Source organism: Bubalus bubalis, chromosome 14 (genome assembly GCF_019923935.1).
Source record: "Bubalus bubalis isolate 160015118507 breed Murrah chromosome 14, NDDB_SH_1, whole genome shotgun sequence".
NCBI classification, from domain to species: domain Eukaryota; kingdom Metazoa; phylum Chordata; class Mammalia; order Artiodactyla; family Bovidae; genus Bubalus; species Bubalus bubalis.
The window spans coordinates 52,543,489-52,557,080 of record NC_059170.1 but is presented as its reverse complement, the minus strand read 5'-3'; the positions used below and the strand labels follow the sequence as shown (position 1 = coordinate 52,557,080).

The following is a 13,592-nucleotide window of genomic DNA, read 5'->3' as shown; positions in this document are numbered from 1 at the left end:
AGTTTGGGCTGGATCCAGCCCCTCCTGGATGGATGCTGACTTTATTGAATTGATACCTGCATTTAAAATCCTGAAAGCGCCTCTGTTCCCTTTATATTCCCATAGTTTAACATGTGGTTAATTGTTGGTAGTCTTAAGTCACAGAATGTCTTCAGAGGTGTGGTGGGTAGTCTGGCCAGGTTGTGTTGCTCAGGAGATATCCCCCACCCCAGCTTTTTGTTTGTTTGTTTGTTTTACCACAAGACTTGTGGGGGATCTTACTTCCCCAATCAGGGATCGAACCTGGGCCCCAGCAGTGAAAGCACTGTCCTAACCACTAGACCACGAGAGGAGGCCCTGGAGAGATTCCTTTTAGGTCTATAGAGTAGCCAGCAGGAGAGAAAGATGCCTTTCTGGATTATTCTGCCAAGTGTTTATACAAAGTAGCCTTGCTGTAGGTGGAGCAGCCGGTTCACAGTCAGCAGACAGAAGTCCAGCTGCCCTACTCCAGTCTGGACATGGGTCTTTTTCCTCTGGATCCTCTTTAGAAAGCTGATGCTCTAAGAGAAGGAGCGGGATATTCATTCTCACGGAATATGCCAATGAACTGTCCTTTTCATTTCTCTCTGCACAGGAGGAATGGGACAGGAGAGCAGAGAGCATCTCTGGGAGTACAGATGAGCCTGAAAGGGTTGCTGAAGGCAAAGGCAGATTTCAAATGGGGTCGAGAGCTTGGCCTTCAAGGGGTATAATACATTCAAAATCCTCATTGATAAATTTCCATTCTCATCATCGTTAACATGAATGGAATGCTGAGGCTGCAGTAAACCGTGCCAGAATCCTCCCACTGAAAACCAGAAACAGCTGGACTTTGCAGGCCTGAGCTGCCGTTTCCTGTCTTTGCTTATTGGACGGGAAGTTTCAGACCCGTTTCTATGGGTTAAGGCACGTTGGCTGGAGAGTCGCCCTTGCTTCCCAGCATCCAGAGGCAAATAGCAGAGTTCACGCTAGTCACTAATGGGCAACTCAAGTTTGATGTGAACCAGGAGTAGCTGCACTGTGACTCTGAACTGTCTGGATGGTTCATCCTTTTTCTGTGTCTCTCTCCACCTCTCACTTCTGCTTTATGCTCCATGGAACTGTTCAGCCTCCATGGTGGGTACGTATGTAGGGCTGAGTTTAGTAACCAGATTGATGCCAACAAGACTGTCCTTCTCTCATCGCCTCCCTGCTACATCCATGTCCTCCCAGTTTCTACCATGGCTAAGGTTCCCCATGAAAAGGCATATGCTTCCTCTGAGAACTTTTACACTCTAGGTTGAGCATAGTCATTAACCAAGGACTTAGATGAATTCTATGGTGGGGTGCGCTTTCCAGGATAATAAAACTCCATAACAGGTATAGGGGAACAAACCAACTTTTTGGAAACCTTGCCAGAGATTTGCATGTACATGAAACATAGCCAACTTAGGGACTCTCGGGTTAAGATTTGGGTATGAATTCAATTCACAGAGGGATTCAGCATCTTTGTACGTCTGAGACTTACTCAGCAACTCAGTTTACTTCCTAAGAATGAATACATTTCCAAAAGAGTTTGCAAAGGACACGGGAGAGAACACTGCGGTAGTTATAGGTGCTAAGCTCCAGACAAGGGATGGTTCTCTCTCAGTGTGTTTGGGGGGAAGGAGGATAGGGTGGGTGGAGGAGGACAGGCAAAGAGCAAAGGTGATTCAGAGGAGGAGGAAGAAACAAAGCGCTCCTCTTGTGTCTGCCAAACAGGTGGTCAAGGAGACACTCTCCATAGAGAATACTGAAGATGCCCCGAACATACTGTGGCTCAGCGAAATCAGGTAAACTATTTAGTATCATTTCTTGTTAAAGTCAGACACATCTTTCATCTCCAAAATTAGCACTTTGCACTTGACCTTCCTCTGGTCCTTCCAGTCTCAAGCCACATATCATTGCCTTCAAGATGCCTTCTCTGTCCCCAGGTGGGTTAAGTGCCCCTAACCTTGCTGGCTGTTGGTCAACAAGAGCAGACTACTTCCTGTCTTGTCTTGCCCATGGATTGTGAGCCCCCGGGGAACCCTGACTATGTCTTGTTCCCTCCTGGATTTCCCGTGTCTGGGTCTTGGAGATGGTTGGTATTTAGGGGATGAAGGGATGATGAACAATTTAATGAAATAAGGAAGGAATATGATCAGCAGTAGCAGAGGAAAAGGTGACAAATCTTTAAGGACCCAGCATCTTTTACACCGTTCATTTACATGATATTCAGACGCGCGTTACCTCCAAGAAGTCATGTGTGCAGCCACTTGAGTCCTCGATGCCAAATGAGTGAAAAAAGAGGGAGATGGTGTGGTTGTCGGGGGCTCTGAGCACGGTTGTGCAGTCCATGTCGATGGCGTAGTCACTTGGCCAGCCAGGACTCCGCAGGTTGCCAAATGCCTTCTTATATTCTCGATTGCAATCTTAGAGGAAAGACAGTGTCTTAATTAATGTATGCCTCCCAATAGTTAGTGCTCCTTCAACTTGACAGGAATAATTCAAGAAGATTATTAAATCGGAGCAAACTTCAGAAAAAAGCTTATCTAGATCCTCCATTTACCTCTGAGATGACTGAGATCCCAAGACCTGAGGTGGACAGCGTGCCAGGCAAACGCAGTGCAGTTTCTTAACCCAAAACATCCTAGTGTGAGATGTGAAATGTGAAGACTCTCCTGTGAAGATGAACATTCTAGCACTCTCTGCACTTTTCTGATGATCCGGAGGTGGAGCGGGCTGACATTTAGACTCTGGACATACAGACTCTACCTCCAAGACAGAGTTTTGTCTGAGGATGTTTCCTCAAATACTTTGATGAATTGTTCATTCTGATACAACTGATATAGCTTTTGACCATTTTTGGTAAAAACACCCTGACTGTTTTTGTTTGTTTTAATCAAAGGCAGCTTTGGTTTTAATCAAGCTTGAAACGAACATTACATACAGTGTTCTCTGGAAATCAATTTCTCGGTGACAGTGAACAAGTAACTCTTTCAAGGCTCCTTGGTTTTTCCAAAGTAATTTTCTAATACATAGTGATTTCTCTATGTGGTTAAGAGCATAATTAACATAGTAACTGGTATATATTTTTAATTAACAATATGAACTTAATATCCTGCATTCTCAACATTTTAATTAGTATTTCATTTGCTTTAACTCTTCAGAAGCCAGCTTTAGTCATCTACTAAATGGGGCTAGGCTTCTGGTAAAGTCTTACTTCATGTGGGTATGGTTTATGTCAACAAACCTTAATTTATTCACAGGAGTCAACTCTAGCAGTAATTGTAATAATGGCAGTTTTTCTGAATAAAAGATTAAATCCCCAAGCTCACCTGCAATCTGATAGGTAAAACCCACTCTAGAGTTTATACTGAAAACTTCGGATTTGAGAACGATGACTGCGGTGCTCGTGGAGGAGTAAAACGTGGGCACAGCTGACACATTTCCACCACAGAAGCGAATTCCTGGGTTTCCACTACTCTGAAATGGAATGGAAGCCAAGGGTCAGTAGGTTTAGTTTCAAAAGAGAATAGGCCACAGCAGAAATTAAACTGCACATAAAAATACAAGTTAAATATTTAACCATGGAGACCAATTATAGAGTTTAAAGCACTCTGCAGTAAGATGTCACCTTGGCCATGGAATTGACAGATGTCTCACATCTGAGGGCTGGGTGAGAGGTGGAGAGGTTTCTGCTGAAACCACAGGGCAGCCCACTGCCTACTGAAAACAGGACCGTCCCCCTCACTCCAAGTCCTCTCTAAGGGCTATGCTGTTTTCAGAGCTCAGCCAGGCTGCTGGAGCTCACTACAGTTCACCTGGGGCATCTCCGTTGTTCGGAAGCCCCTACGACTAACCAACACTGTTCCTGGCCCTCTCTCACCACCCTTTAGCAAACTTGCAGTGTATGAGTTGCTCCTCAAACTGCAGCGAAACATTCCATGTATTCCCAGGTGCCTCCACCAGGCAGCATCCTCAGTTCAGGATTCCTACACTCTAATCCCATCATTCTTTTTATGTTAACCACCTAATCACATGATCAGTTCAGTTCAGTCGCTCAGTCGTGTCCGACTCTTTGTGACCCCATGAATCGCAGCACGCCAGGCCTCCCTGTCCATCACCAACTCCCAGAGTTCACTCAGACTCACGTCCATCGAGTCAGTGATGCCATCCAGCCATCTCATCCTCAGTTGTCCCCTTCTCCTCCTGCCCCCAATCCCTCCCAGCATCAGAGTCTTTCCAATGAGTCAACTCTTTGCATGAGGTGGCCAAAGTACTGGAGTTTCAGCTTTAGCATCATTCCTTCCAAAGAAATCCCAGGGCTGATCTCCTTCAGAATGGACTGGTTGGATCTCCTTGCAGTCTAAGGGACTCTCAAGAGTCTCCTCCAACACCACAGTTCAAAAGCATCAATTCTTAGGCGCTCAGCTTTCTTCACAGTCCAACTCTCACATCCATACATGACCACTGGAAAAACCATAGCCTTGACTAGATGGACCTTTGTTGGCAAAGTAATGTCTCTGATTTTCAATATGCTATCTAGGTTGGTCATAACACTTCTTCCAAGGAGTAAGTGTCTTTTAATTTCATGGCTGCAGTCACCATCTGCAATGATTTTGGAGCCCCCAAAAATAAAGTCTGACACTGTTTCCACTGTTTCCCCATCTGTTTGCCATGAAGTGATGGGACCAGATGCCATGATCTTCGTTTTCTGAATGTTGAGTTTTAAGCCAATTTTTTCACTCTCCTCTTTCACCTTCATCAAGAGGCTTTTTAGTTCCTCTTCACTAGGTCAGGGGCAGCGGCCGAGAGTGCCAGGCTGCAATGGCGCAGGAACGGCCAAAAGGAGCTACCCCGCGTCCAAGATCAGGGGCGGCAGCCGGGAGGAGCTACCCCACGTCCAAGGCCAGGGGAGGCGGCCGAGAGGAGCAACCCCACCTCCAAGGAGTGGTGGCTGCGCGGGCGCAGGAGGGCCTAGAGGAGCTATTCCACGTTCAAGGTCAGAAGGGATGGTGGTGAGGAGATACCCCTCGTCCAAGGTAAGGAGCAGTGGCTGCACTTTGCTGGAGCAGCCCTGAAGAGATACCCCTTGTCCAAGGTAAGAGAAACCCAAGTAAGACGGTAGGTGTTGCAAGAGGGCATCAGAGGGCAGACACACTGAAACCATACTCACAGACAACTAGTCAATCACATGATGTTGATGCACAAATCCTCAGGTATTCTGTGACCATCACAGTTTTATGGTCAACAATCTCTTCAACATCTTACCCCATGAGCAATTCAGACTGATCCATTTTTTAAAAAAACAAAACAACTTTTCTCTGTTTTTTAAACCATGAATATAGTCCCCTTAGACTGGTACCAAATGGCTTCTTAACCAAACCCTCCAATTTGTTCTACACACAGATCCCACTGACTACAGACAGGCTTCTGCCTGGAGCACTGCAGGCAGAATGCCAGAGACACACATCAAAAACTCCGGTTAATGGCCTGAAACTATCACATCCTTGTTAATCAGCCATACTCCAATACAAAATGAAAAGTTTTTAAAAATTCAGGTTAATAGGGGAATCCGTCTCTGAGGATGGGGCACAAGAGCAGGCACTTTTCTGTTTTATTTTGTTTTAGTTTATTTTTAATTGGACGATAATTGCTTTGCAATGATGTGTTGGTTTCTGCTGTACAACAATGTGTGCGTGCATGGTACTAGCTCAGTCGTGTCCTACCCTTTGCGATCCCATGGACTGTAGCCCGCAGGCTCCTCTGTCCATGGAATTCTCCAGGCAAGAATACTGCAGTGGGTTGCCATTTCCTTCTCCAGGTCAACAATGTGAATCAGCCATAAGCATACATATCTCCCTGCCTTCTTGAGCCTCCCTCCCATTCCCCTATCCCGCCCCTCTACGTCATCACGGAGCACGGAGCTGGGCTCCCTGTGCTGTGCAGCAGCTTCCCACTGGCCATCTACTTCACACATGGTGGTGTAGATATGCCAGTGCCACCCTCCCAGTTCATCCCACCCTCTCCTTCCCTCTCCATGGCCCTCTCAGGGCCAGGCACTTTTGCCAAGACACCCAGATGTTAAATAGGCACACGACCTACAGACCAAGTGCAGGTTTCTTAATGCCTATAAATAGAGGGTGTCATAAAAGGCTAAAAAGCACATTAGGCTGGAAGTAACTTTGAGAACTTATCCAGTCATGCCCTCATTACTTCAAGTGTTCTGCAAACTCTGATGAAAAGGTTATAGATGTTTCTGTCATTCATTCAATTGTTACCTCCGGTGGGTCCTGAAACTCTAAGTAGTTCTGGTTGCAGTCTTGAGAGTGCAGCTGAAATGCCCACACAGTTATCTCGACCTGCTGATGTAGGGGAGCTTCAATGACCCAAGTACAGGTGGCAAGGGGGACATCTGGGTCTGATGAATTGGGTGATGAAATACTTTGTGGGGTCCGAGTTGCATTAAATGTTCCACCACAAGGCACTGAGATGGGAAATAAGAAACAACTTAGAAGACATTTTACTTGTAACTCATCCCACATATAATATTTAAAATTCTATTTTCCTTGTTCTTCCAACCCAAAGGAGCTGTATTTATATCATTCTAGGAAGGATTTACATTATACATTCTTGACTAAGAATTGTACCAAATTTGTACCATGGATTAAACACAAAGTAATTAATAGGGTGTTTAGTAACTGACATTGAGCTTAGATAGTAATTAACATTGAGTTTAGTAATTAACATTGAGGTTAGTAATTAACATTGAGGTTAGTAATTAACATTGAGTATAGATATAATCATGTCATTATTTTGAGTGCATAAATACACATGTGTTTCATAACATGTAAAAATGTCTCAGTTTACTCACTGTCCATGATGGTATATGTAGCATTAAATCCTTCTCTTTCTAAACTCAAGTCACTGACAAATTGAACTGTAAGGAAGTTTCCAGAAGAGATAAAGGGGGCAGGTACGGTGGAACCACAGAATGTTCCAGCCAAGTTGGCATTTTCACTGTCCCCATCATATAACTGAAAAGAAAAACAGCTCATTAGTTATCCATTAGTCACAAAGAAGTTGCATATTTTACACTAAAATGCACATGAAGTTACAAGAGGTCATAGTTAAGAATCTTACACTAATGTTCTTAATGCTGGTTTTAATTTAGGAACTGAATTGTTATCGAATCAATTACGCTATGATGATTTTCAGTAAAAATCTAGTATAATGGCCTAAAATTTTTTTCTCATTGGGAAAGTCATATTTGATTTAAAAAATAATGTCATTAGAGCCACAAACCCATCACCACCTTCACCTCTGTCCCCACTAACGGCGCAGGTCCAAGCCATCGTGACCTCTTGCCTGATTCTCATCGCATCTTCCCATGAATGCCCCCGGTCCTACTCTTGATCCTCTACAGTCCGTTTTCAACACACCAGCCAGAGGATACAGTTTAAGTGTTAGTCAGACCAGGCTGCTGCTCCGCTAAGAACTCTCCTAAGCTCTCCCCACCCACTCAAAGCCGTGACTAAGGCCTCCGAGGCCTGATAGAACCTGCTCCTACTTCTACTCCTGGACTTTCCCAGCTGAACTCTTAATGGCCTCCACTTTGTTTGCTTTGCTCCTGGAGTGAAACAGGTGCTCCGGCATCCTCGCTATTGTATCTGCTGTTTCTTTTGCCTGGAATGTTCTCCTGTTTATTCACGTGGTTTCATTCCCCTCTGTTCTTTTAGGTCTTGACTCAAACATCACTGACTCAGTAGACTTCCCTGACCACTCCCCTCCCCATGTGAGATCTTAGTTTCCCCACCAGGGATCTAACCTGCACCGCCTGCACTGGAGGGTGAAGTCTTAACCACTGGACCACAGGGAAGCCCCCCCAAGTCATCTTTGCGTCAGTTAATGGCTCAAGCCTAGCACCTCAGCCATCCTCGACTGCCCTGCCTCCTTCTGAACCGCCATCGATTCTGCTCCACCTTCATCCTCTGTCTCAAGGGTTCCATCTCCGGTGTCCCCACAGTGGTCCCTCACCTATACTGTTGTAACATTTCTCATAGCCCTGACTCCACAGAGCATTCTCCCCCAAGCTGCCTGAACATCTGTAAGTTTAGAACAGGCAAAGATCCTGCTTGGCCTACAATGTCGCTGGGGATCTCATTGCATCTTCAGTTAAATTCACCCTCTTTAGCATGGTCTGCAAGCCTGCTCTTGTCTGGCCTGGGCTGCTCTTCACACTTGCCCACTCCTCTGAGGTGTGCTGTGCTTAGTCATTCAGTCGTGTCCGACTCCTTGTGACCCTATGGGGGACTGTAGCCCCCCAGGCTCCTCTGTCCATGGGGATTCTCCAGGCAGGAATATTGGAGTGGGTTGCCATGCCCTTCTCCAGGGATCTTCCCAACCCAGGAATCGAACCCAGGTCTCCCTATAACTCCTCCATCCCCTGGCAAGTCTCTCTGAGCTGCTCCTCCTCCCAGGAGCTCTCTCCTCAGCCCTTGGATGGCCCACTCCTCATCATAGGGTCTCCGCTCAGATGCCACCCCTTCAGAGCCCAACTCCACCTAGTGGGCACTCCCCCAGCATCCTCCTGTTTCCTGTTCTCTTCTCTAACTATAACCAAGACCTACCTTGTTTATTGCTTGTTTACTTCTTCTGGTCTCTCCCCCATAAAGCATATAAACCTGTGGGTGGGCGAGGGGACCTCTGACTATTCCCTGTATGTCACCAGCACCCAGAACAACCCCCAGGCAAAGGAGCCTTCAGCAAATGCCCTTCAGCAAATGTTGAAATAGTGAGTGCTTGTATTTTCTCAAACACGTCACTAGAAGACAAAGTGTTCTCCATCTGAGCAATCCCTATTGCACTGCTAAAACAAATATCTGTGTGGATCCAAACACGGAACTGAGAAGAGAACCATGGTGTGTTATTAAGCCTCAGCATCGCCATGATCCCTGACATTATTTTAAAATGCTGGGAATACATCAAACAGAAATGGTTAAAAACAGTCTTGTCAAAATAAACACAAAAATAAATTTCCCACTAGATGGCACTGTGTCTCTCCTTGAACATGATTTTAATAAAATTTTAGTAAGATTTTAAAGCCAAAAGAGACTGAGGGGCTGAGTTATCTAATCCCCTCATTTTACAGAAGAGCAGATTTGCCAAGTTTTAGGCAGTGTACTTTTTCTGGTAAACAAGTTAGGTTTTTATTATAACCATCGCTGCCTGTATAAAATCATGGTCATATCAACAAGCGTTTTTATTCTTGGTGTTGTGTGTCAGGCCTCCGAGCTAGGTCCTGTCTATACAAGGATGCATAAGCACTTCCCATACCTTTAAGACACTAATTTGACTCAGAGATTAATGAGAAGAGGTTCATAAATTAAATATATGTGTGTGTGAATTATACATAAAATAGAGAAATAAGAGTGCTATAGGAGAAGAGTTCAGTGTATGAGGGGAACTCATATGATTGAGTCAGGACAGACCCCACACAGATGCCTGAATTGTGAGTAGAGGCCTTCCAGACCGAGACAACAGGAAGGGTACCCCGGGCAGATGCATCCAGGTGTGGAAGGCCACAGAAGGACAGAAGGCCTGACATGTTTCAACACCTCCCTGCCCTGTGGCCCACCGGCCTGAGGTGAGAGAACAGGTGTGGGGCCAGGGAGTTCATTGGGACAAGGCCGATGCTTCATATGCTTCATGCGAAGGGCCTTGTATCTCCTACAGGAGTTGTAAGATCTGATTTGGGTTTTAAATGGATAAGTGGGCAAAGTGATGGAAAGAAATTACAGTAAGTCCCCAACATACAAACAAGTTCCATTCCAAGAGTGCGTCTGTTAAGTCCAATTTGTTCGTTAAGTCCAACAAAGTTCGCCTAGGTATCCAATTAACACAATCAGCTATATAGTTTGGTACTGTATGAGGTTTATATAGTATGACAGCTGGCATACAGGGGCTGGCACACACAGTCTCATCTTTGAAAGCTCACAATTTGAAGGTTCGTATGTAGAGGACTTTGGAGAAGGCAATGGCACCTCACTCTAGTACTCTTGCCTGGAAAATCCCATGGATGGAGGAGCCCAGTGGGCTGCAGTCAAGGGGTCGCTAAGAGTCCGACAAGACTGAACAACTTCACTTTCACTTTTCACTTTCATGCATTGGAGAAGGAAATGGCAACCTACTCCAGTGTTCTTGCCTGGAGATCCCAGGGACGAGGGAGCCTTGTGGGCTGCCGTCTCTGGGGTCGCACAGAGTTGGACACGACTGAGGTGACTTAGCAACGGCAGCAGCATGTAGAGGACTTACTGTATAACCATGCCCAGCCTCGAGCTGGTGTTCGCATTACTTCACTCACTGCCACAGTAAGATTTCTCCTAATGGAGCTGAAATAGGACAGATGATAGAGGCTCTGGACTCCTGTGTAGGCCAGGCCAGGGTTTTTTCCCTGACGACGCCACGTCTCCACCATTAACTTGGCAGGGCAGCTCTGTAGAGGCTTGCAGGAAGTGCACCGTGCAGCGAGCGCTGCAGGCGGGGGCTCTTACTTGGACGAGGTCAGCAATGGCGTCCTGAGGACTGCCCTGAGGCCCCACAGCATCACCAGCAGCTGCGTGGTGCATTCTGGGAGCACATGTCACTGCCATAACCGCCTAGACCTGGAGCTTGAATTAAGTTCTAAGTCTTGTGGATGGAGAAAAGTGCTGAGAGGAATTTGTTTTCTCAGCTTTTAAACCTCTTTAACAGTGGTGCAGGTTAGAATCTATTTAAGACCCTGAAGGAACTGCGGAAATAATCTGGTGGAAGATAACTTCTGATGATAGCTACTGCCAGATCCTCCCTGATTGGAGCAGCTAAAGAAAGCAGGGAAGGAAATTTGGGGGTTTTAACTTCTATGAATTTTTAATGCATGAGGGCAAGAGGTTTTGATATTGGGCTTTAATTCTTTTTAAATTTAACTCTGTAATTTTCCCTGGTGATCCTTGGGTCAAGAAGATCCCCTGGAGAAGGGAATGGCAACCCACTCTGGTATTCTTGCCTGGAGAATTCCATGGATAGAGGAGCCTGGTGGGCTACAGTCCATGGGGTCCCAAAAAGTTGGACACACAACTGAACAATTAACACTTTCATTTTCTCTTTCGTAATTTTAGACATCAGTTTCCTTAGGACTTTATCTTTGAACATTTTCCTGGGAATGTGATAACAGGAGAATTTTAATAGTCTTATTTGAAGACTATGTAGCATCTCAGAGTATCTTCATGAATTCTTTGATCTTACTGTTGAAACGTCTGACAGAGTCTGCTGGACAACATGCCTGGGTATAATTTGGAATGAGAATGAGAGTAGAGTAAATTTTTAGGTTTGGGGTTGAACTTGGATACTTTATAGAATCTTTTGGGGAAAATGTTATCTTGGTCCTAGTGGTTCTAGGTTTTTATTATAACCATCGCTGCCTGTATAAAATCATGTTCATATCCACAAGCGTTTTTATTCTCGGTGCTATGTGCCAGGCTTGGTGCTGTGTGCCTTGGTTCTAGAGCTTGGTCCAAGCTCTAGAACAGCTTGCAAAGGAGCAATGAAGAGAATCAGCTCTAAATGCAGGAGTTTTTAATATAACAACAAAAGTAGTATTATTATATAAAATCAATAATATTATTAATATGATTATTATGTAATTTCAGGCTCTTTTCCAGTGCTTATGGCGGTGTTGGGAATATAGTAAGTACTCAAATTAACATTCATTGAATGAATAAATGGATAGTAGGTGCTATCTTATAAGGATGAAGACCTGATGCCCAATTACTGACCTTCTCCCCAATTACTGACCTTCTCCCCAAAACTGGACAGCCCTCCTCCCATGGCTGATCACAGACTGATGGTTGGGTTAAGACAAAGGTTTTCCATGAGAACTGTATCATCTAGGAAGTGTTTTGCAAAAGTGGGGTGTTCTTGGCTCATCATAGTAGTCTGAGGCTAAAACTGGCACTTAGTGTTCAGAAGCCACACTGCAGAATTCCAACAAAATTCACAGGACAGGTGTGCAGTGTGAAGATTTATATATCCCACATACCTATGAAAGTCCTGCCAGACACGTGTGTAAGAAAACTGTTTAAAATCATTTGGTCCCAGAACCTAAGCTCATTCTGTACATAAACACAAAAATATTTTGCACTGCTTTAGTAAGAACCAAATTTCCAAGAAGGCAATTATTATATAAGTTGAGGGAAGACTATAGTTTTATCTGGAACTATTTGATTTGAATTTTGGAAATTCATATTGTGGATGGGTACTGCCATTATCTTTTAAGTTGCAAATAGAGCCTATGTACTCATACCAGTCCACATTTCTATGTATGCATTTGTCATGATTCCATACATAGGAAGGATTTTAGTACTTAATCAAGTGACTTAGCATAGTCACATCAGAGCATTTACATGTTGATATACACATTATTTTATGGGTTTTCCTTTTATTTCTCCTTTTCGAAGCTTTTAGCATAATTGTAAACTGAAATTATATATGTGGCTAGGCTATGGCACAGATGAACTTTCACTTCAGATGGTCAAAGGATCATTAGACGATACTGGTTATTCCAAGGGGCGCTGACTGCATTGAGAAGAAGCTGGGCAGTGTTAGAAAGAAGCCCTCCTTTTCCTGTTCCATGTTTCCTAGCAAAGGAATGTCAGTTATGGTCACAAAACTGAGTCCTCTTTGCTGTTTCACTCACTGGTCTCCACAAAGGAATGACTTAACTGATGAATAGGCTGGTGTTCAGAAGCGGGGTATACACCATGCAGCTTGCTTCCCCTCTTCACCCACTTCTCTGTGGTAACCAATCACCCACTGGAAGCTTGCTTTTGTGCTCTTTTTCTGAAATTCAGCTCAGCCATCCCGTCTAGAATGTCTTTCTGAACCCTGGAGTGACAGCACTCATACTTTGGTGTTTTGCTCTATTTTTCTGTGTTTATCGCATTTATTGACTTTGCCATGTTATCCATCTCATCCACTTACAGCTCCATGATTGAAGCTTATCTTTGATTCTCACACCTCAAGTGCCAGGCACAACACCCAACACATAATCATGCCATGTGACTCTTCAGGGAATGGATGTGATGTCAATTTCAACAGCAACCACTCAGTGAAACACATAATTCTCTACTTATTGCGGTTATCTTTTTGTTGTTACTACTGTTGTAGTTGTTTTTCTTAGCCATGTTGGGTGGCTTGCAAGATCTTAGTTCCATGACCCAGGCCCTCGGTGGTGAAAGCCCAAATTCCTAACCACTGGACTGCCGGGAAGTCCCCTATTGCAGTTATGTTAATAACTTTCCAAGTCAACCCTTTCAAAACAATAATGATATAATTACAAATGAATAAAGGATGTGGCATGTTTTCACTTAAATATCTACCTACAGAATTAAATTAACTTTTCTAAAAAGTGATTTGATTAGAATCTCTAAGAAACAGTCTAAAATGAGCCCAGTGTCCTATTTATCACAGTGAATCTCTTTAATAAAGGTACCTCCAGGCCTCACATTCCAAGAACTGTCCTGTGATCTGCCAGA

At 44.5% G+C, this 13,592-nt stretch overlaps 1 protein-coding gene across 1 annotated transcript in view; it reads right to left on the bottom strand.

Annotated features, from left to right (window-relative positions):
* Window positions 1-13,592, bottom strand: part of CUBN (cubilin) — a 260,214-nt gene that overhangs the window by 7,362 nt on the left and 239,260 nt on the right. The window contains exons 61-64 of the mRNA XM_006052367.4: window positions 6,896-7,058; window positions 6,303-6,508; window positions 3,357-3,504; window positions 2,269-2,450 (exon numbers count right to left, since the gene is read on the bottom strand). Of these exons, the coding sequence (XP_006052429.4) occupies window positions 2,269-2,450; window positions 3,357-3,504; window positions 6,303-6,508; window positions 6,896-7,058 (699 nt within the window). The remainder of the gene's footprint in view (window positions 1-2,268; window positions 2,451-3,356; window positions 3,505-6,302; window positions 6,509-6,895; window positions 7,059-13,592) is intronic.